The 24,444-nt window shown below is 42.8% G+C and overlaps 1 protein-coding gene across 3 annotated transcripts in view; it reads left to right on the top strand.

Annotated features, from left to right (window-relative positions):
* Positions 1-10,208, top strand: part of LOC144598786 (transforming acidic coiled-coil-containing protein 3-like) — a 35,434-nt gene extending 25,226 nt beyond the window's left edge. For all 3 annotated transcript variants that reach the window (XM_078409222.1, XM_078409213.1, XM_078409232.1), the window contains exons 10-17: positions 87-144; positions 3,409-3,594; positions 4,217-4,293; positions 4,384-4,427; positions 4,572-4,732; positions 7,347-7,453; positions 7,864-7,984; positions 10,003-10,208. In XM_078409222.1, the coding sequence (XP_078265348.1) occupies positions 87-144; positions 3,409-3,594; positions 4,217-4,293; positions 4,384-4,427; positions 4,572-4,732; positions 7,347-7,453; positions 7,864-7,984; positions 10,003-10,068 (820 nt within the window). In that variant the 3' untranslated portion in view covers positions 10,069-10,208. The remainder of the gene's footprint in view (positions 1-86; positions 145-3,408; positions 3,595-4,216; positions 4,294-4,383; positions 4,428-4,571; positions 4,733-7,346; positions 7,454-7,863; positions 7,985-10,002) is intronic.
* Positions 10,209-24,444: the final 14,236 nt, after the last annotated feature.

Genomic DNA, 24,444 nt, shown 5'->3' on the forward strand with positions numbered 1-24,444 from the left:
ATTTTGCCACTTATACTATATTAAACATCTTATTGACCAGTATTATTTGAGGGAATAATAGCTATTTAATTTTATTTTTGTTGCAGTTTCGGCATTTTAGATCTTGAAACTTTTCCTGCTATGCATCCTGATGAGGAAACTATGGTAAGTATCACGTTTGTTTTCCCCAAATAAGGTACTGCAAGTAGTTATGTTGTAATTTGAGTGTTCCTGAGAAACCTTGTGTTTTATAGAAAATTGCATTACAAAAACAAATGTCATATGGGAGAAATGGGTTAGGGGTGAGAGTTTCAGACTCATGGTAATGACATTTGTTTTCCCCGGCAAATTTTTCTAAACTGAGGTCTTTTCAGTAGCAATATGTTTGTTTTTGTTATTGCAACTAAAGATACTAAAGCTGTATGTTATTTCTTACAGCGTATCATTGCACAAGTGTTGGTAGAAATGCTTGCTTGTCAATTTCAATAGTAACATGTTAAAGTAGCAACTGTGTTCTTAGTTTAGATACAGCCCTTCGGACCACCGAGTCCGCGCCAACCAACGATCCCCATACTAACACTATCCTACACGCACTAGGGACAATTTACACATACACCAAGCCAATTAGCCTACAAACCTGTACGTCTTTGGAGTGTGGGAGGAAACCGAAGATCTCAGAGAAAACCCACGCAGGTCACGAGGAGAACATACAAACTCCATATAGACAGCACCCGTGGTCGAGATCAAACCCGGGTCTCCGGTGCTGTGAGTGCTGTAAGGCAGCAACTCTACCGCTGCGCCACCGTGCCAATGATATCTGATTACTGCAGGATGTTAAATGAAAAGCTTCTTCAGCAAGACAGTTTTTTTTCTGCTTGTCAATTGCCAAAGTAACTGAAGTGTTTCTCTTCTTCCAACCTCTCTACTCGTATATACCTGAATGCCAATTAACCGAAAACCTTCTTGACCACTATCAAGGAACCTGTACTCCAAGATCCCTCTGCTTGACAACACTCCCCAAGGCCCTACCATTTGCCGTGAAGATCTTGCCCTGGTTTTACTTTCCAAAATGCAACACCTTGCATTTATCTGCATTAAACTCTATTGACCATTCGTCAGCTCATTTGCCCCATTGATTAAGATCCGGTGCTGTAATTCTTGATTATCATCTTCACTGTCTACAATACCACCTACATTGTGTCATCTGCAAACTTACTACATTCTCGTCTAAACCACAAATAGCAATGGACCCAGCACCAATCGCTGAGGCATGCCACTAGTCACAGGCATCCAGTTTGTAAAACAACCTTCCACCACCACCCAGTTGGTTAGCTCTCCCTGGATCCCATGGTGATCCAACGTTCCAGACCAAACTCCATATAGTACCTTACCAAAGGTCTTGCTGAAGTCTATATAGGCCATGCTAATCCTGCCCACTTCAATTTCTTTGGTTATTTCAAAACCATCAATCAAATTTGATACACAAGCACAACCATCCTGGCTATCCTGAATCAGCCTGTCTTTATCCCTCTGATTTCCCCCTCCTACCATAGATGTTAGGCTTGCTAGTTGGCAGGTTTTCCTTTACAGCCTTTCTTAAATGGAACATAAAATTGGCCAATGACCACCCTCCAGTTTTCTGGCACCCCATCCATTTATAATGGATTCTTAGCTTCCCATGGTGTTCAATGATGCATATGCTCGGGTCTGTGTGATTTATCTGCCTTCATATGTCTTAGGATATCCAGCAGCTCCTCAACTGACTGTTCTTGATAATTGGATTAAGTTCCTGAGACTTTGTATCATTCTCCATGGTAAAAAACAAATGTTCCTTGCCCATCTCCTGCAGATTAACATGTGGATGACCCTTTGGTTTCTGAGGAGCCATATTCTCTACCTAGTTACCTTTTTCCTTTTATATACACATCTCTTTGGATCCTCCTTTAATCTTATCTGCCAAAGCTATCTTATGCTCCCATGTAATTTCCTTGTGTGCTGCCCAATCTTCTAAATTCATCCAGGGGTGCACTTGATCCCACCTGTCTATACCTGACCATGCCTCTATTTTTGTGTCCAGAACCTCAATTTCTGTCATCCAAGATTCTTTTCTCCTACCTGCCTTGCCCTTCACTCCAGCAGGTACATGCATACTTTGAACTCTCACTATTGCACTTTTAAAAGCATCCCACTTTCCAGATGTTCCTTTGAATGCAATCGCCAGATTCCAACTTCCAAATATTCTCCCTCTCCAGCAGAGCAGCCCACATGTTATTTGAGAAGACTTGCCTGGATACAGTTAACACTTTCTGCTCCATGTAATCCCTTGGGTAGACAGAGTTAGAGGGGTTAAAATTAATGTTCTATTACAATCTTGTTATTCTTGCAGCTATCTGTAATCTCCACATTTGCTCTAATTCTGGCTAGTTATTGGGGGAACCTATAAATCCCTTTATGTCCAAGTGCAGTCCAGATGGCCTTTGAGGCAATTCCCCCAAAATATCCCCTAAGTATGCTGTGCTATAAATCAAAACCACCCCTGCCTCACTTGCCTCCATCTCTATGCCTGCAACATCTGTTCCCAGAATATTTAGCTGTCACTCTTGCCTCTTCCTTACTATGTTTCTGTTATGGCTGAAATACCCTAGTCAAGGCTGTTATTCAGAGATCTTTAAAATTAAATGACTTCAATTTATTGCTATCAGTGTAAAGGCATCCATTTACAAACTAAATTCACCTGTTATTGTGATAATTGGAAAATATTGGACACATCTTTTGTTCACGTGGATGTATGTGTAATGATATGTACTCTGATAGTTTTCAAAGATGTGTTGCTTAATTCGTTTTTGCTAATTTGGAGTTTGAGTGGAAAGTCGTGAAGATGAAATAGATTTATTGAACAGAAATGGAAACGGTGCAAGATAATTTCAGCAGGTCAGTCAGTAGCATGGGATACCGACCTACTTCCAGGGCACTGGGCTTGCATCAGAACTGGAAAATTGGAGATTTAATAAACCAAAATCCAGATGGGACAAATTGGAGCAGCAAAGGTGATAGTTTTATGCTGGAGAAATTAAAGGACAAAATGATGAATTACAAATGCTGACTTGCAAAAAAAGATGAAGTGCTGGAGTAGCCCAGTGGCTTGGGCAGCATTTCTGGAGGGTATGGATTGGCAGCACTTTGGGTTGGGATCCGTCAGTCTGAAAGGGTCCTGACCTGAAATGATACTTATGTTCTCCAGAGATGCTGCCTGACCTGCTGAGTTACTTCGTTACTCTTATTTTTTTTTTCAAAATGATGTCTTGCCTGTAGTTGCTAAATATATATTTTAACAGTATTAAAGTCTCAATCTAGTAAAACCTTAATATTGACACTTTTCACGGTTGAGTTATAAATCTATAAATTTGTACCCATATTTTTTCTCTCCAGGATATGGCTCCCTTAATGCCTGGTGTGTACTCCATTCTTAATGATCCAGTTGCTGATTTTGTATCTGCTGTTCCTGCTGAGGGTGCCATTGTTGAAGTGTTAAAATACAGCCAGAAAGACCTGGATTCTGCAATTCAAGTTGTAAAACAAGAAGCAGATACTACAACCACAGCTGTAAAACAAGAGGCAAGTACTAACCCATGTCTTCGTTTCCTAGGTTCAAATTTTGGTTGTTTCCATCTAAAAGAAAGGCACTTTACTGAAGTGCTTAATTTCTGAATGACGCTGGAACTTTTAAGAGATAGTGCTGTACTTGGTGGTATCTTTCTAACCGGTTGAGATTTTGAGCCTACCACATTGTGATCTGCACAGCCATGCAGCACCTCTGCAATATACTGTCAATTGTCCTATCTAAAGAACATTGGGTCTATAAATGTCACTCCAGATTATGCGCTCTGAGTATTAAATTATACAACACAATAACATTTCCTTTGGCCCAACCTGTCCATACTGCCAAGGTATTCTAATCTAATCCCATTTGCTTGCACTTGGCCCATATCCCGCTATCTTTATCCATGAAGCTGTCCCAGTGTCTTTAAATGTTGTATTTGCAAATAGTCTATTTCCCCCCATGCAATTTGACTCTAACTCTGAAAGCCTTTGCATGTTCAAATTTGTTGGATATATAAATATGTTCTGCAGTGCTTTTCAAATGTTGCCTATTGAGCTGATGAGTCTTTTTGCTTATGCTTTGTCAGCTGGGGTTTTGGGACTTTGAATTTACTGAGGAGTACTTTATTTTTGGTAGCTTGTTCGTCAGGAAGCTATGACTTTGGAATGGAAGCAGAAGCACGAGGAAAGCCTTGCACAGTGTACAGAAATGAAGTAAGAGTTCTTTTCATGTGTAAGTTTTTTTATTTATCATTTTCAATAATAGAAACTGATTTCAACATTGCATCTTTTAACTTTTTCTAGGAAAATTGTTAATGAATATACAAAAATGACTTTTGACATGATGGGTGAGTTTGAATCGTGTCGTGTTTCTCATAAGTTATGAAATATAGAAATTCTGGCATTGCAATTTTCCCTTGGGAATTATCAATGTATTCTCGAATGCTTTGTCTAAGTTATTTAGAAATGGCGCTCATGAAATTATATTTCAGAGGCATCTACCAAAATGAGTGAAGCATCCAAGGTTGAGCTGGAGAAAGTAAATGAGGAGAAGCTGCAGGCCGTAAAGGAACTGAATTCAGTTGAACTGTCGTTTTCTGAACTGTTTAAACGATTTGAGAAACAGAAAGAAGTATTGGAAGGTTACAAAAAGGTAAGAATTCTATCTAAATAAATTCTGGAATTTTATATTTGGTTTTAAAATTGACAGCTATTAGTGTTGGAGACAATTTTAGACACCGTGGCAATGAAGCACCTAGTTTCAGTAATTTCTCTTTCCCTGTGGTAATCAACTGAATATGGAGTCAATCTTTGACTTTCATATGGTGCAATTTACCTTTTACAGGGCTCTGTAAAATTTCATTGCTGCTGTACAGTTCTGACTTTGCTTGGGATTTGAAACGGAGCATCTCTGAAGCTAATAATTTTAGACTAGTGTTTTGTGATGTGAACATGGCAAGAACTTTAATCAGTTTAGAAAAATTGTGTTTTACCTGCTACTTTATTAAACTTTCACTTGCTATCACTCGAGGTCTCTGACAGCAGAAAGGATGAGAGGATATTACATTGCATTAGTTTGTTTTTTCAATTGGGTGAACCTCTTTGAACTATAGTTACAAGTGGTGTTAAGCTGTGGCCAGAGGCTTCCACCAACAGTGTGAGAATGGTATTTTTTTACAAAGCAAACCTCTCTTCCCTGTTACTAATTGTGACATAAGACTATCTCATCGAATACATTCAAAATTTGCAGTTTACAACAAATGGAGAATCTTTAGCCATTATCTCCAAAAATATAAGATTCCCTCTCAAATGTTACCATGCGGGTTTTCTCTGGGTGCTCCTAGAGTTCAGAAGGATAAAAGCTGAACATTTTTACAAGGTTTGATGATGGTGCTGCAGAGGATCCCAAGAGGATCTCCAAAAGCAGCGGTCACTGTGTCGAGTCTGTCACCAAGTATGTTCCAGATGGAGTGAAATGTTTAGATATGGGAATCGCAGGATATGGCTCATGCAGGAAAGAAATGTAGAGCCTTTATCCTGATTTTATTTATGATTCCAAATATCACAAGTTTCAGAAGATTTCTCACAACTGCAAATTTCAAGTATTTGAACTTTATTTTTCTCTTAAGTTGGACAAGACCAGTTTAAATATAGTTTAGGAGGATCACGGGATATATTTCCAAGACAAGGAAACCAGATCTTTTCCATCGCTGGTTTCCTCCCACATTCCAACGACGTTTGGGTTTGTAGGTTAATGTTTGTCCAAGTTGCACCTAGTGTGTAGGTATGGAGTGAATGAGAAAATGGGATTACAGAATTACTGTTCATTGGCAGTTTGGACCTGTTGGGCTGAAGGGCCTATTTTCATGCTCTATCGTTCAATCTACAATGCACGTTTAAAGAGACAATGGTAAACTGGTCATTTGACCTACTGAGTCCACGCTGACCATTGGTCATGCATTAAACACTTTAATATTACCAATTTCACATCCACAACCTCCACACTAGGGACAATTTGGAGGCCAATTAACATACAATCACTACAAGTCGTTGGGATGTAGAAGGAAACCGGAACACCTGGAGGAAACGCACATGATTGCAGGGAGAACGTTCTAACTCTAAATAGACAGCACCCGAGGCCAGGATTGAGCCAAGATCTCTGGTGCTGTGGGCAGCAGGTCTACCAGCTATGCCACTGTGCTGCTCCTCGTGCCACTATGATAGCATTCTCTCCAGTTTACAAATAGCTGCTTGGTCCTGCATCAACCATCCCAGACATTCCTTCCAACACCAGTGTACTGGCTGCAGCACATAATGTGCTGCAGCTACTCGGGTTGTCAACTCCAGCATAGCCTCCCAAACCCACTGACGTTACCACCAAGAAGGGCAAGAACAGCAGTTGCATGAAAACCATGACTTTCAGGTTCCCCTCAAAGTTTCACACCTTCTGAACGTTTAAACATAGTGCTAGTTCTAGATCTTTGTAACAAGATGCCGTGCTCCACTGCTATCTCTGAAGACGGTTGGCAAGTTGCTAACAATGTCGAGATGTTAAAACGGCTGTCCAATCCCCCCACCCACATTCTGAAGATTAATTAGGTCAGCCTTTTACTGTGTATTTCATCCCCACGCAATATTTCAGATGCAGTCTAACCAGAGCTCTAATTGTGAGCAAGATATCTTGTGGTTTCCATTATAAGTGGCTGGTCCTGATTTCAAATGCTCCCTATAATGGTATGGTTTGAAAATTTAAAAGACCTGCAGTTATCACTTACTATTTTACATGTTTGATCAAATCAATCAAAGCATGCATCAAAACTGAAATTTCTTGTTCTTTCACTTCCATTCTCTTCTGCAACCCACCAGCATGTCACTAAATCAAATACTGTCAAGTTAATTATCAGTTCCCTATTGGAAGTTGTAGCATTTAATATTTCAAAAATTTAGGAATATTGGTATCTTCTAAATATCTGCAAACATTGCCTTTTAAAACGTTCTGTTTGTAGAGGATATACAAGCCTTGATAGCAATGCATACTCTATGACCAGCCTAATTTATATTCAATGCTTCATGTAAATTCAGACTTATTTCTTTTATTTGTAGTCCCATTTTATGAACCTGTGAACTTTTCTCCCCCCGGAATAACTTCCATTTTGAAACTTTGTTACAATATATAGTAAATGTTTCTTCCACCAATCTGACGGAAATCCAGAAAGAACTAGCTCCCGAGTCCCATATTTGTAACTTGTCTTTTCCTGAATGTTTAGAATGAAGAGAGTCTAAAAAAATGTGCTCAGGATTATCTGGCAAGGATTAAGAAGGAAGGACAGAGATATCAGGCACTGAAAGCTCACGCTGAAGAAAAATTGAATCAGTAAGTAACACACTAACTTTCTTACTGGCACAATGAGTGGGGGAAAAGTGACTACAGTTGCCTGGTAACAAGCAATTGAATGAAATTGGCACTAATTCCTCTTAGAATATTGAGAATGGATGATGTATCTAAAAATCGTATGAATTAAGCTGAAATCTTGGCTCCAATTATTAAATCTTTGATCTCTAGTCATTTAGGGGTGAAATAGCAGGCACATTTGTAATTTGCAACATTGGACCAACTGCAATTTGAGATCAATAGACCTCCAATAGAATCAAACATAAATCAGTAGCTATACAAGGGGTTGAGTGTTATGTAAACAAGTGCATGGTGCTGTAATAACGGGGAGATTTAGAGTTCAACAGCATAATTACGGTTATCGGGTAACAATTGTTCCTGTTCTGTTGCAGAGCAAATGAAGAAATTGCACAAATTCGCACTAAATACAAGTCAGAGGTCGCTGCTGCCCAGGCTGTACAGCGCAAGGAACAAATGAAAGTCAATTCCTTGGAAAGGAGTGTGGAAGATATGGTAATAAGAAATATGCTGCAATCTTTCTCTTTGGGCTTTCTTATTTTCCTATCAGTCACAGTAAAGCCAATGGAATGTTGGCCTTCATAACAAGAGGAGTTGAGTATAGGAGCAAAGAGGTCCTTCTGCAGTTGTACAGGGCCCTAGTGAGACCGCACCTGGAGTACTGTGTGCAGTTTTGGTCTCCAAATTTGAGGAAGGATATTCTTGCTATTGAGGGCGTGCAGCGTAGGTTTACTAGGTTAATTCCCGGAATGGCGGGACTGTCATATGTTGAAAGACTGGAGCGACTAGGCTTGTATACACTGGAATTTAGAAGGATGAGAGGAGATCTTATCGAAACGTATAAGATTATTAAGGGGTTGGATACGTTAGAGGCAGGAAACATGTTCCCAATGTTGGGGGAGTCCAGAACAAGGGGCCACTGTTTAAGAATAAGGGGTAGGCCATTTAGAACTGAGATGAGGAATAACTTTTTCAGTCAGAGTTGTGAATCTGTGGAATTCTCTGCCTCAAAGCAGTGGAGGCCAATTCTCTGAATGCATTCAAGAGAGAGCTAGATAGAGCTCTTAAGGATAGCGGAGTCGGGGGGGTATGGGGAGAAGGCAGGAACGGGGTACTGATTGAGAATGATCAGCCATGATCACATTGCTGGCTCGAAGGGCCGAATGGCCTCCTCCTGCACCTATTGTCTATTGTTTAAATCCTTTTATCACAGGCCACGTCATTTTAAACTGAATCTTGTCTCTGATATCTGAAATGAGACTGATTTTAAACCCAGCACTTAACCATCATACCAAATCGTTTTCTCTCTTTCACCCCGCTCACCTGCACCGATCCATGTCAAACCAGGTTTAGTTCTGCAAACATTTGGATTTATTTTTGAGCTGATTAAACCATCTGAGACAGGCTTTTGGTACAACATCATCTCTTGGGGGATGAGTAACATTTTAGTTGGAGGCTGCTTCTGCACTGTGTTTACAGGTGCACTTTACTGTAAAACCTTGTGGATTTGTATTTAAGATAATTTTAAATCTCCCTACACTGGAATGAGGAATGGCAAGCATGCTTCAATGAAAGCAGGCAATCAATATAATTTGCAGAGGCTGCAGCCTGTGTACAAGAAGCAAATGCTTGGTTGGGTCTTTTTTGCAGTTTCGAGTCATGCACGATTTTTCAATATTCAATTTCTCTCTCCTCCCCCACCCCTATGCCCGCCAAAAGATTTGCGTATATAACTCTTTTGAACAAGTGTGTGGACTTTTGTGACTTTAAAACTTGAAGGCAGATTAGAGCATAGGTGTTACCCATGCCTGAACTTTGAAAAAAGGAACAGCAGATGCTGGTTTACAAAAAGAATGCTGGAGTATCTCGGTGGGCCAGGTAGCATCTCTGGAGAATATAGATAGGTGATGTTTTAGGTTAGGATCCCTCTGCAAACTTCTTGATGTTCTTTGAGAGGATTTGAGCTACATTTTGGGTGTTTAGATCATTACTCCTGCCTATTAAACCCCAGAGAATTCTGACCAATGTAGTAGAATATTAGTCCAGCATAAGAACAGTCCCTCACATGGCCTTGACTGTACTGACCGTAAACTAATTCTATCTGTCTGCCCATAATCTGTATCCTTTCATCCACTCTGTTCTTGTCTGTCCAAATGCCTCAAGAGTGCTATCATCTCACTGGGCAGCAAATTCCAGGCACCTTTCTCTGCATTAAAAAAAATATTCCTTGCACATCACAAACTTCCCTATCTCACCTTAAACCTATAATATTGGCCATTTGTATCGTAGAGGGAAAAGATTAACATGCACTAAATAATATTCTCTTTGCCATCTACCTTGCAAGCTAGCAAGCAATTGAAGATGGCACACTTAAGAGACAACAAGAATGGTCAATAAAAACTACCCTGCTTGTGATTTGTAACAAGATGTGGGCAATGTATAGAACTGAATTCTGGTACAAGTACCAGTTTTGTAAATTGTAATGCCTGTGTTTTTTTTATTTTCCCCCACAGACTAAACAAAATGCAGAACTATCAAAGATCTGTGATGAACTGATTTCCAAGATGGCAAAGATCTGATTTCCTTGTCTTGTAAATATCTCCTGTCATCCTCCTGTACTGTTTTTAAATGTCTGTCTTTTGTATAACTGTCTAAATTACTAGAGTAAAATAAAGTTCAAATACTTGAAATTTGTAGTTGTGTATAAAATCTTCTGAAGCTTTTGTGTCATTTGGAATCATAAATAAAATCAGGAATAAAGCAACTTGTTCCCTTGTGTCTGCTCTGCCATTCAGTGTGAATGTGGCTGATACACATCTTTGCATTTCTTTCCTGCATGAGCCCATATCCTGCGATTCCTTTAACATCTAACAATTTCACTCTATCTGGAACATACTTGGTGACTGACTACACGGTGACCCCTGCGTTTGGAGTTTGTCTTGGGAGGCATCCATTCTGCAGCTCCCTCATCAAGCTGTGTAAGAATTTTTCTTTCACTATTCTGAACTGACAGTGGTGCGGTGATAGTTTCTTCCTTGCAGCGCCGGAGACCTGAGTTCAATCCCGACTACAGGTGTTGTCTGTATTGAGTCTGTACATTCTCATGACCATGTGGGTTTTCTCCGAGATCTTCGGTTTCCTCCCACACCACGCGCACAGGTTTGTAGGTTAATTGGTTTGGTATAAGTATAAATTGCCCTTGGTATGTGAGGAAACTGTTAATGTGCAGGGGTTTGCTGGTCGGTGTGGACTTGGTGGGCTGAAGAGCCTGTTTCTGCGCTGTTTCTTTTAAACTATACGCTAGGACGGACAAGTCCAGTCTGCTTAATCGCCCATGCAAAAAAAAAACTGCTAACCCAGAATCAAATCCAGTTAGTCCAGACTGCACTAGCCACTGAATATTCCACGTGCAGTCTTTCATGTACCCTGGATAATTGGAGCAAGTTCCTCTTGTGCTTAAATCTCTTGCAATAAGCCAGCCGACCACTTTACTTCCTAATTACCTATTGAGCAATGGTAACGTTCAGTGGTTTGTGAACACGGGTGCCTTGACCCCTTGGTCACTGGCATCATTTCATTCTGCCTCAAAACAAAATATTCTAAACAAAACTACTGTTTCACTCCCTCCCCAAAAAATGACTAATTCCAATTGTCTCAAATGCTAGACCATGGATTGGCTTTCAAATAACTCTTTGTTCATATCAGTCTCTTAAGATGTATGCCAACAGCACAAGGAACTGCACCTTGACAATGTTCTTCACTTCCAATTACACTTCTGGAACACCTTAACCAAAAGGTTTAAATGTGCTCCACTTGTGACAGTCAATTTAAAGTCTATCTTTGCCACCATTGCTGGTTGTGCGTGCTAGATGTGCTTCCACCTTTACACTGCTTTTCCTAAAGTTTAAAAAAAAAAGAAGACTTTGAAAGCATCTCACAATACTTTAATGATACCACGCATCACAATACTAAATGTCAGTCAATTCAAGTGATATGGAGTTGTAATCGTACTGTGTGGAAACATGCCCCATCTACACTAGTCCCTCCTGTCTGTATTTGGCCCATGTCCCTCTAAACATATCCTATCCGTGTACCTTTCTAAATGTTTCTTAAATGTTGCAATATAACCTGCCTCAACAACCTCTGGCAGCTCATGAGTGAATGGGAGGTGGAGTTGGTGTTCAGCAACCGGGAGATCAGGTAGGTCTTTTCTCATTTTAGCGCTCTATGTCCAGGATATTTTCCACTTGGTCATCTTTATTGGGCACACTTAAGTTTTTTGGAACTGGAAGTGAAAGGTGCTACTAAAATGTTTTAATGTGTTATTGGTTCCTCGTACTTCAAGTTCTGAAGGGCTTTAATTCCATAAAACAGTCCGTAGGCTTTTTAGCCCATGTATAAAACATATACAAATTCCTATCCTGTTTACTGGCATCCATTAGAGGCATTCACTTGTTAACATACTGGTAATTTAAACCTGTTGCTCAATCCCCCCCTCCCTCCCAAAGTGTTCCATCATTGAAGGTCAAAGCCAACATCATGTAATTCTGCCTCTCACCTTAAATAACCTTCCGATTGCAATTCAATGCAAGTCTCAATGTGCCCTGAACATTGTAATATTGTGGTTCAAGGTAAAAATCTGTATCTTGTGAACAATAAGGTACTGGCAACAATTATAGCTAAAACACTGGCCATATTGGAAATGCATGGCTAACAGTGGTCAGTCTGACAGTGAGCTCTGTAGGTTAGAAGAGTTTCATCCCAGCACTTACACTTGATGTGTCCCTTAGCAGATGGTCTTGCTCCTTGCACAATCCAACCTCCTATTGACTTCATTTACACCTCCTGCTGCCTCAGTAAGGCCACCAGCATAATCAAAGATGAGTGTCACATAGAAAATAGGTGCAGGAGTAGGCCATTCGGCCCTTCGAGCCTGCACCGCCATTCAATATGATCATGGCTGATCATCCAGCTCAGTAACCTGTACCTGCCTTCTCTCCATAATAATTGTATTTAATTGTATTTATGTATTTATTTGTTTTTGCATTTATTGCATATATGTTTGTACGCACCGTCAGGATTGGCTATTTTTTAATTTCGTTGTACTCGTTGCAATGACAATAAATGAATATTATTATTATACCCCCTGATCCCTTTAGCCACAAGGGCCACATCTAACTCCCTCTTAAATATAGCCAATGAACTGGCCTCAACTACCTTCTGTGGCAGAGAATTCCACAGACTCACCACTCTGTGTGAAGAAATGTTTTCTCATCTCGGTCCTAAAAGACTTCCCCCTTATCCTTGAGCTGTGACCCCTGGTTCTGGACTCCTCCAACATCGGGAACAATCTTCCCGCATCTAGCCTCTCCAACCCCTTAAGAATTTTATATGTTTCTATAAGATCCCCCCTCAGTCTTCTAAATTCCAGCGAGTACAAGCCTAGTCTATCCAGTCTTTCTTCATATGAAAGTCCCGCCATCCCAGGGATCAATCTGGTGAACCTTCTCTGTACTCCCTCTAAGGCAAGAATGTCTTTCCTCAGATTAGGAGACCAAAACTGCACACAATACTCCAGGTGCGGTCTCACCAATGCCCTGTACAACTGCAGTAGAACCTCCCTGCTCCTAAACTCAAATCCTCTTGCTATGAATGCCAACATACCATTCGCTTTCTTCACTGCCTGCTGCACCTGCACGCTTGCTTTCAATGACTGGTGCACCATGACACCCAGGTCACGTTGCATCTCCCCTTCTCCTAATAGGTCACCATTCAGGTAATACTCTGCTTTCCTGTTCTTGCCGCCAAAGTGGATAACCTCACATTTATCCACGTTATCACTCTGGTCTCTCCCTCTTTTCCCCTATCATCAGGCAAGAAGGTATAGAAGCACAGTTGTCGGGGGTTATAGGGCAAAGGGAGAAAAATGGTGTTAGGAGGGAAAGATGGATCAGCCATGATTGAATGGTGAAGTAGACTTGGGCTAAATGACCTAATTCTACTCCTATCACTTATGTCCTGAAGTGTGAAAATACACACCTCCAGATTCGGGGGCAGTTTCTTCCCAGCTGTTATCAAGCAATTAATCTATTCTATCAACAACTAGAGAGCAGTCCTGAGCTACAGCGGACTTTATCTTGTGCCAAACATTATTCCCTTCATGTATCTACATTGTGGATGGCTTTATTGTAATCATGTATTGTCTTTCCGTTGACTGGTTTACACGCAACAAAAGCATTTAACTACCTCGGTATATGTGACAATAAAGTGAACTAAACTAAACTTAAAGCTTGACAGTAGGCACCATTCAATCGTGAGCCACAGTTTGCTTTGCAACACCAATAAGTTGTGGGCTGATCAGAGGATTTCCTTCGCAGTGGTGACACCATCTGGGAGCAGTTGATAGTGGTCTGCGTGTGTATCCTGGGCAATAACCTGTCTAATGCAAAGTCCGGTCGGACGCAACTGTTTGGTTAACTCAAGGATTGCTTCTGCATCTCACCCTATGCTTTCCTGGCATGGATGCATTTGTGATGGAGATGGGCAACGGTCTCGTTTCCAGTCCAGCATCAGGAGGGCAGCGGGTGGTGTGGTCAATTATACATGGAAGATCTGATGACCTTTCTCACCACTAACCAAGCAAGGAATGGTGACATTTATAATTTAACAAGACAGATCAAACTGTTCAGCTACAACACCAATTGAAGAGCAGGGGCATGAACCACTTGGAGTCACGCACAACGGAAACATCCTCTTCGGCGCAACTTGCCCTACCTCGGTACCAGGCTGTACCTCGGTACACGTATTCTTTACTCCTCTCACTGCAGCTACAATGTACCTCCAGCTTAAGAGGTAGAAACTAATCTTGGATAAGGACTTCCCAACTGTTGTTTTGTAGGATACACAAGAAACGGCAGAAGCTGCAATCTTGAGTAAAAACAAAATGCTGGAAGTATTCAGTGGGTCAGGCACCATCTATGGAGCGAATGGCCAGGTGATGTTTTGGATCAGGGCTCAGTCTTTCGAAGGGTTCGACCCAAAACATTGTCCATTTTCCTCCACTTGTTCTGCTTGACCTGCTGAGTTCTACCAGCTCTTTTTTTTTTTGTCTTATAGGACCTCATTTAAACATTGGAAATATTAAGCAATCGAAGAATTGTGGCATATTCATTTCTTAAATATCTATTATGGCCCTAAAACCATACACAAATTTGTTTACTTTAGTTTAGAGATACAGCATGCAAGCAGGCTCGTCGGCCCTCCGTGTCCGCGCCGACCATCGCTCACCCATTCACACTAGTTCTATGTTATCCCTCTTTTGCATCCACTCCCTACACAGGAGGGGCAATTTACCTACAAATCCGCACATCTTTGGGATGTGGGAGGAAAGTGAAACACCCGGCGGAAAGCCAGTGGTCACGGGGAGCCCCTGAGGTCAGGATTGAACCCGGGTCTCCAGTGCTGTGAGGCATCAGCTCTAACATCTGCGCCACTGTGCTGTCCTAATTCAAAGTTTTTGTTGACAAGACATTTGCTGTTTCTCTGGGGAATTGGTTACCTTGCCCAATGAAAAAAAAAGACCTATTAGACAATAGACAATAGGTGCAGGAGGAGGCCATTTGGCCCTTCGAGCCAGCACCGCCATTCAATGTGATCATGGCTGATCATTCTCAATCAGTATCCCGTTCCTGCCTTCTCCCCATACCCCCTGACTCCGCTATCCTTAAGAGCTCTATCTAGCTCTCTCTTGAATGCATTCAGAGAATTGGCCTCCACTGCCTTCTGAGGCAGAGAATTCCACAGATTCACAACTCTCTGACTGAAAAAGTTTTTCCTCATCTCAGTTCTAAATGGCCTACCCCTTATTCTTAAACTGTTCCATATCAAAAATGTTTCAAAGATCTGGCAGAGGCACAATGGACTTCATTGCCTTTGCCAACAAAAAGGTGTAGGGAAAAACTGCAGATGCTAGTTGAAACCCGAAGATATACTCAAAATGCTGGAGTAACTCAGTGGGTCAGGCTGCATCCCCTGGAGAAAAGGAATAGGTGACGTTTCGGGTCGAGACCCTTCTTCAGACTGATGGGCCTGAAGAAGGGTGTCAACCGGAAACATCATCTATGCTTGCTGCCTGACCCACTGAGTTACTCCAGCATTTTGTGTCTACAAAGGTGTAATTGCAGTACTGCTTGGGAAAGCTCACTAGATGGCAGTATAGGACAGTTTGTTAAGAAGACTTAATAAGATTTGCGTTGTTGTTTTGAAATATAATGAGTACATTTTGGAAAAAAATCCTGAAAAATTGCTGCCACATGAATGGAAATTAATCTGACAACCTTTGAATAATGAGACTTAATTAAGGTTTAAACTGTGACTAAAGAATTGCAGAGTTCAATTTCTTTTAGTAAATTAAGGCAATAATCGTTCAATAGGATATAATTAATGTTTGGACAATTGAGTGAAATCCATGGGAAAGTTATTTAACTTCCCGTACTATCCACGGTTAACCCAGCAAATTGTATGTCTGTCACAAGGTAAAGCCTTTATAAATTGCTCTCCGAAATCTGTTTATTTCCTCTCTTTCATGTGATCCTTTAAACTTCCTAAGCTGTGATTCATTTTTTAAAGAAAATATTGGGAGCTTAGTAAGCGATAAAAAGAAAAATAGAAGGAAAATAAACAGAAACATTAATATTCTAAAATAAAGGAGAAAGAAAACACTGGACACATCCAGAAGGCTAAGCAATATCTGTCAAGTCAGTGAACACACTGAATGTATAATAGTCCTGGAAAAACATGAAGTCGTGACTAATCGTCAATATTTTCTTTTTATCAGAGGCGTTATGGTTCCTGGCTGTTGGAGAATATCACCAGAGTTTAGTTTAGTTTAGAGATACAGCGTGGAACCAGGCCCACCGAGTCCACACCGACTATCAATCACCCGTTCATACTAGTTTTAAGTTATCCCACTTTCACACCCTACATACGAGGGGCCATTTTACACACCAATTAGCCTACAAACCTGCACGTCTTTGGAATGTGGGACAACGTACCAACTCCCCACAGACAGCAGCCATGGACAGGGTCAAACCTGGGCCTCTGGCGCTGTGAGGTTAAAGGAAAAATTAATTCCCCTGGACACAACTATGAGAAGCTGGGCATAGACCACAGAAATCTCAGTCATTTAGTTTAGTTTCGTTTAGAGATACAGAACGGAAACAGGCCCTTCGGCCCACCGAGTCTGCACCGACTAGCGATCCCTGCATATTAATACAATCCTATACCTGAGACAATTTTTACCAAGACAATTAACCTACAAACCTGCACGTCTTTGGAGTGTGGGAAGAAACCAAAGTTCTCAGAGAAAACCCATGCAGGTCACGGGGAGAACGTACGAACTCTGTACAGACAAGCACCAGTAGCCAGGGTCGAACCCGGGCCTCTGGCACTGTAAGCGCTGTAAGGCAGCAACTCTACCGCTGCGCTCCCCTGCCACTCTTGCCATTTTATTTGAAGTCTTTTATTGATCATTTTCACAATGGAGGAGATGGGGTAGGTTGTGTCAGGGAGAAGGCAGTTGGCCTGGCTGAAGGGAACAACTCGTTTGATGAAATCTCCAGGAGTTCGTCTAGCCACACAAATACCAGTAAAAATAAAAATTGCACATTGCTGTTAAACAGTTAGCACCAATTAAATAAAAAGCAGATTTATACCAGAGGAAGAGTACAAAATACCAGAGAGGATACATTTATTGGGAAGCAACATATTGTATTCAAAAACAGTGGGGTGGTGGGGGGGGTGTTAATTGGTTAAAGCCAAGGTTAATTGGCTTTGTTAAAATATTGTCCCCAGTGTGTAAGATTGTGTCAGTGTACACTGTTAGTGATCTCTGGTCGGCACATACTCGGTGGGCTGTCTCTCTAAAGTTCTGTGGGTTCTGTGATAACTGGCGAGACCACAGACTGCTGCTGCCTGTGGCACTTGATGGGGAAGTTGGGGCCTGGTACCTTTTCTACACCAGCAGCTCATTTCATTCACCCAGCACCCTTTGTGTGAAAAGGTTACTCCTCAGGTTCCTATCGAATCTTTCCCCCTCACCTTAAAATCAAACCTTTCCTCCAATTCGACGACACAGAAAAAATCATTCACGCTTTCATTTCCTCCCGCCTAGACTACTGCAACTCCCTATACACTGGGATCAGCCAATCTTCCCTGTCCCACCTGCAACTGGTCCAAAACGCCGCAGCGAGACTCCTGACGGGTACCCGTAAAAGGGACCACATCACCCCGATTCTGGCCTCTCTCCACTGGCTCCCTGTACGGTACAGAATCAACTTCAAGCTCCTCCTATTCACGTATAAAGCCCTAAATGGACATTTCCCCCCCCTACATCAAAAATCTTCTAACCCCCCTCTCTAACTCCAGGTCCCTCAGGTCGGCCGACTTGGGGCTACTCACTATCCCGCGGTCTAGGCTTAAGCTCAGGGGTGACCGCGCTTTTGCGGTTGCAGCTCCTAGACTGTGGAACAGCATCCCTCTCCCCATCAGAACTGCCCCATCCATCGACTCCTTTAAGTCCAGGCTCAAAACCTATTTCTACTCCCTAACGTTTGAGGCTCATTGAGGAGGCGCTGTGAACTGCTTGCGTGCTACTGTATGTTTAATTTTTTTTCCTTAGTACCTAATCAGATGTACAGCACTTTGGTCAACGTGGGTTGTTTTTAAATGTGCTATACAAATAAAATTGACTTGACTTGACTTGACTTAAGCCTCCAAACAACAGATGGCACCGGGACACCACCTGCCTTAAACTACCTGGAAAGCCCTGAACCGCCTCCGCGCTGGAGTGGGACGTTGCGGACTCAACCTTTAGAAGTGGGGCTTCTCGGACTCTGACAAATGCAACTGTGGAGAGGCACAGACAATGGCCCACCCACTGACCTGCGGCGGAGGTGCATGCACTGCGGACGATCTCCGCAGAGGCACAGATGTGGCCCTGGCTGGCAAAGCGATGGCAGAAAGTCGCCTGACACACGAGCAGAACAAAAAAACCCCGTAAACCCATGTCCTCGGGATCTTGATTCCCTTGCTCCGGGGCGGTGGAAGTTGTGTGTCTTGAAGGGTGACGTCCTGATGGTGTGGTCCCTGTGCTTCTGCTGCCCTTGCTCTGCTAGCTGGTGGAGGTTGTGGTTGTGGATGTGGAAGGTTGGTCTATGAAGTCTTGGTGAGTTGCTGCAATGATCCAGTGGATGGTATAATCTGCTGCTACCGTAATTGTGTATCGAGTGCCTATCAAGCAGGCTGTGATCTCCTGTATGGTATCCATCATCTCGAGTGTCATTGAAGCAGCATTCATTCAAAAAGCAAGTGGGAGCATTCCATTGCAATCCTGACTTGAGCCTTGCAGATGGTGGACAGGCTTGATGGAGTTTAAAGGTCGGTTACTTGCTGCAGGTTTCCCAGCTTTAGTTTATTTTAGTTTAGTGGTACAGCGTGGAAACAGGCCCTTTGGCCTACTGATTCTGCACCGATCAGCGATCCCCGTACACGCTCGCACTATCCTACACACTAGGGACAATTTACAATTTTTACCAAAGCCAAATTATCCTAGAAACCTCTACATCTTCGGAATGTGGAGGGAAACCGGAGCACCCGGGGGGGGAACACCCACGTGGTTACTGGGAGAACGCACAAATTCCTTACAGACAGCACCCATAGTCAGGATCAAACATGGGTCTCTGGAGCAGTAAGGCAGCAATTCTACCGTTCTGACCTGCTTTTGTGCCCTCATTGTGTACATGGTTACTCCAGTTCACTATCAATAGTGATGGTCAACCCTCTGGTCAGTAGTCTGGTCAGTAGAACATGATGCCAAGATAAAATAATCTCATCTGCCTGCACATGATCTATATCCTTCCAATCCCTGCATAACCATGCACCTGTCTAAAAGCCTCTTAAAAATGTCGCTATTATATCTACCTCCACTGGCAACACATTCCAGGCACCCACCTTCATCTGGTAACAAACCTGCCCCGCTCATCTCCTTTACATTTGACCCCTCCCAGTTAAAGCTATCGCCTTTACTTACTTGATATTTCCACCGTGGGAAAAGGGCCCTGACTGTCGAGACTATTTATCCCTTTCATAATTTTGTATACTTTTATCAGCTCTCTCCTCTCAACCTCTGCTGTTCCAGAGAAAACAACCCAAGTTTGCCCAATCTCTCCTTACAAATAAGACCCCTGAATGCAGGCATCATTCTTGTAAACCTCTTCTACACTCTTTACAAAGCCTCCACATCCATTCTGTATTGGGGTGACCAGAACTGTATGTAATTTGCAAAATGCAGCCTAACCAATATGCTACTGTATAAGCTGCATCATGACAATAAACAATAGACAATAGGTGCAGGAGTAGGCCATTCAGCCCTACGAGCCAGCACCACCATTCACTGTGATCATCCACAATCAGTACCCCGTTCCTGCCTTCTCTCCATATCCCTTGACTCCGCTATCTTTAAGCTCTATCAAACTCTCTCTTAAAAGCATCCAGAGAATTGGCCTCCACTGCCTTCTGAGGCAGAGAATTCCACAGATTCACAACTCTCTGAGTGAAAAGGTTTTTCCTCATCTCCGTTCTAAATGGCCTACCCCTTGTTTTTAAACTGTGGCCCCTTCTTCTGGACTCCCCCAACATCGGGAACATGTTTCCTGCCTCTAGCATGTCCAATCCCTTAATAATCTTATATGTTTCAATAAGATCCCCTCTCAACCTTCTAAATTCCAGTGCATACAAGCCCAGTCACTCCAGTCTTTCAACATACAACAGTCCTGCCATCCCGGGAATTAACCTCGTGAACCTACGCTGCACTCCCTCAATAGCAAGAATGTCCTTCCTCAAATTTGGAGACCAAAACTGCACACAGTACTCCAGGTGCGGTCTCACTGGAGCCCTGTACAACTGCAGAAGGACCTCTTTGCTCCTATACTCAACTCCTCTTGTTATGAAGGCCAACATTCCATTGGCTTTCTTCACTGCCTGCTGCACCTGCACTTTCTGACTCTTATATTCAATGTCCCAACCAATGAAGGCAAGCATACCATACAGCGCGGAAACAGGCTCTTTGGCCCTCCGCGTCCATGCTGACTAGCAATCATCCCATACACTAGTGCCTTCCTACACACTCGGGGCAACTTACAATTAACAGAAGCCAATTGACCTACAAACCTGCATGTCTTGAGTGTGGGAGGAAACCGGAACACCAGGAGAAAACCCACACGGTCACAGGAAGAACGTACAAAATCTGTGCAGACAGCACTCATAGTCAGGATTGAACCTGGGTTTCTGGCGCTGTAAAGCAGCAACTCTACCGCTGCGCCACCATGCCGACTCCATCTCCCTATCACCCTCTCCTCACCTAGATCCACCTGTCGCTTGCCAGTTCTTGCACCACCCTCCTCCTCCCCCTTTATACTGTTTAACTCCCCTCTACTGTTTCAGTCAGGATGAAGGGTCCCGGCCGGCACGGTAACGCAGCGGTAGAGTTGCTGCCTTACAGCGAATGCAGCGCCGGAGACTCAGGTTCGATCCTGACTACGGGCGCCGTCTGTACGGAGTTTGTACGTTCTCCCCATGACCTGCGTGGGTTTTCTCCGGGATCTTTGGTTTCCTCCCACACTCCAAAGACGTACAGATATGTAGGTTAATTGACTGGGTAAATGTAAAAATTGTCCCTAGTGGGTGTAGGATAGTGTTAATGTGCGGGGATCGCTGGGCGGCGCTGACTCGGTGGGCCGAAGGGCCCGTTTCCGCGCTGTATCTCTAAATCTAAATCTAAAAAAATCTAAATCTCAACTGACCATTCACTGAGTTCCTCCAGTAGATTGTTCGTTGGTCATGTGGCTTCCGATGTCCTGAGGCATGTCCTCTTCTTTCCATACTCCATTGCTGTTGCAGCAGTCGAGCTGCTGCCTTACAGCGCTGTAGACCCAGGTTTGATTCTGATTGTGGGTACTGTCTGTATGGAGTTTGTACGTTGTCCCCGTGACCGGGCGCTCCGATCTCCTCCAAAGACAAAGATGGACGGTAGATGTAGGTTTATTGCCTTTGATAAAGATTGTAAATTGGTCCCAGTGTGTAGGATAGTGTTAGCGTAAGGGGATCGATCGCTGGCCGGCGTGGACTCGGTGGGCCGAGGGACCTGCTTCCGTTCTGTATCCCTGAACTAAACTAAACATGTATGGGAGAAATTGATAATTTGTGACCATTTGCTCAAAGGCTGGGAGGGAGACCACTTTGATGTTTTTGTTCTTTGATCGTGCTTGTGTATTCTAGCATTTTATCTTACACTTTGCTGAGTTCACATCTGAGCCATTGATACGGCTGTGTTTTCTTTTGTTTTATTTGAATTTTTCCTCTTAATCTTAACTTGTCAACTATTATTGATTCATTTGAACTGCAATACCTGTTTACTTTGCGTAAAACACGGGACACAACATGGATTCCATTTGCACATCATTTAAATGTGTTAAGATGTGCAAACTAATAAAGTGAAGAGAGAAACAGCATTAATATTTCATTGGAGATAAGACTGACTGACCTGATGGCTTTTTTTCCCCCAATAATATTAATTAGAAATTCCAACATCTGCAGTGTTTACTTTTGCACTGGAGAGTAAATTATTTATTTATTTATTTTAGAGTCATAGATTTATAGACCCATACACCAATGAAACAGGCCCCTCGGCCCAACACATCCATGCCGACCAAAATGCCCCATCTAAGCTGATCCCATATGCCTGCATTAGGCCCATATCCCTCTAAACCTTCCCTATCCATGTACCAGTCCAAGTGTCTTTTAAATACCATTATAGAACCTGCCTCAACGACCTCGTCTGGCAATCTCTTCATATAAACCTACCACCCTTTGGGTGTAAAAGGTTGCCCCTCAGATTCCTATTAAATCTTTCCCCTCTCACCTTAAACCTATGTCCTCTGGTTCTTGATTCTCCTACTCTGGGTAGAAGACTGTGCATTCACCCTATGTATTCCTCTCCTGATTTAATATACCTCAATAAGATTTTAACCCTGCTTGACCTGGTTGCAGCGAAAAGCAGAAGGGGCCACGTTCTGAAATGGACGTATATCTTTCCTCTCCCTAAAATGTATTTTGTTGTCAATAAATAATTTTAAGTGCATGTCAGGGACAAATGGATGTGGGTGGTGGACGGGGATTGTGGAGTGTGAGTCATAATGATGGATAGAAATAGGCAAAAGTGCCTGGTATTGACTGAGTTACTACTTTGCATCTGTTGTTTTTAACTGGACTAAGACTAATTAACAGAGAATTAAATGATATTTCAGGGCAGCAATGGTGGTGACAGGGAGGATGTGATTTTTATTGAGATTTGGTGACTGCTGTTTAATGAAACTGTGGATGATAGATGGAGATGTGGAAGGACGTTAGCAAGGTTTTGTACTGGCTTTAGATAAGGCTAGTCTTTCCATCAACACCTCCAGAGCCTGCAAGAGCAATCTCTGCCCTACTTCATCCGCGTACCATATATCATTTAGTTTAGAGATAGAGCATGGAAACAGGTCCTTCGGCCTACCGAGTCCGTGCCGACCAGCGATCGCCGTATACTAGTGCCATCCCGCAAAAATGAGTGGACTAAATGTGGAACAAAGAACACAGCACAGTGGCGCGGCAGTAGAGTTGCTGCCTTGCAACGCCAGAGACCCGGGTCTGATCCTGACCTCGGTGCTGGCTGTGCAGAGTTTGTACGTTCGCTCCGTGACCTAGTGGGTTTTCTCCGGAATCTCCGGGTTTCCTCCCACATTCCAAAGACGTACAGGTTTATAGGTTAATTTGCTTTGATAAGAATTGGATATTGGCCCTAGTGTGTAGGGTAGTGTTAGTGTACAGGGTGATCACTGGTCGGCACGAACTCAGTGAGTTGAATGGCCTGTCTCCGCGCTGTATGTATAAAACTAAAACAAAAACATTGAACATCGAACAGAACATTACAACAACAGGCCCTGTGTCGGATATGATGTCAAGATAAACTAACTTCATCTGCCGACATATTCCTCTATTCCCTCCATATCCAGGTGTCTATCTAAAAGCCTCTTAAATGTCATTATCGTATCTGGCTTCATCACTGCCCCTGGTAACGCCTTCCAGGCATCCATCACCCTCTGTGTAAGAATGGGTCGACTGGGCTTGTATTCACTGAAATTTAAAAGGATAAGAGGGGATCTTATAAAAATATATAAAAAATTATCAAGGGACTGGACAGTCTAGATGCAGGAAAAATGTTCCCGATGTTGGGGGAGTCCAGAACCAGGGGTCACAGTTTAAGATAAGGGGTAGGCCATTTAGGACTAAGATGAGGGAAAACGTTTTCACCCAGAGAGTTGTGAATCTGTGGAATTCTCTGCCACAGAAGGCAGTGGAGGCCAATTCACTGGATGTGTTCAAGAGAGAGTTAGATTTTGCTCAGGGCTAACGGAATCATGGGATATGGGGAGAAAGCAGGAATGGGGTACAGATTGTGGATGATCAGCCATGATCATATTAGACAATAGACAATAGACAATAGGTGCAGGAGGAAGCCATTCGGCCCCTCGAGCCAGCACCGCCATTCAATGTGATCATGGCTGATCATTCTCAATCAGTACCCCGTTCCTGCCTTCTCCCCATACCCCCTGACTCCGCTATCCTTAAGAGCTCTATCCAGCTCTCTCTTGAATGCATTCAGAGAATTGGCCTCCACTGCCTTCTGAGGCAGAGAATTCCACAGATTCACAACTCTCTGACTGAAAAAGTTTTTCCTCATCTCAGTTCTAAATGGCCTACCCCTTATTCTTAAACTGTAGCCCCTGGTTCTGGACTCCCCCAACATTGGGAACATGTTTCCTGTATGGCGGTGCTGGCTCAAAGGGCCGAATGGCCTA

Source organism: Rhinoraja longicauda, chromosome 1, assembly GCF_053455715.1.
Source record: "Rhinoraja longicauda isolate Sanriku21f chromosome 1, sRhiLon1.1, whole genome shotgun sequence".
NCBI classification, from domain to species: domain Eukaryota; kingdom Metazoa; phylum Chordata; class Chondrichthyes; order Rajiformes; family Arhynchobatidae; genus Rhinoraja; species Rhinoraja longicauda.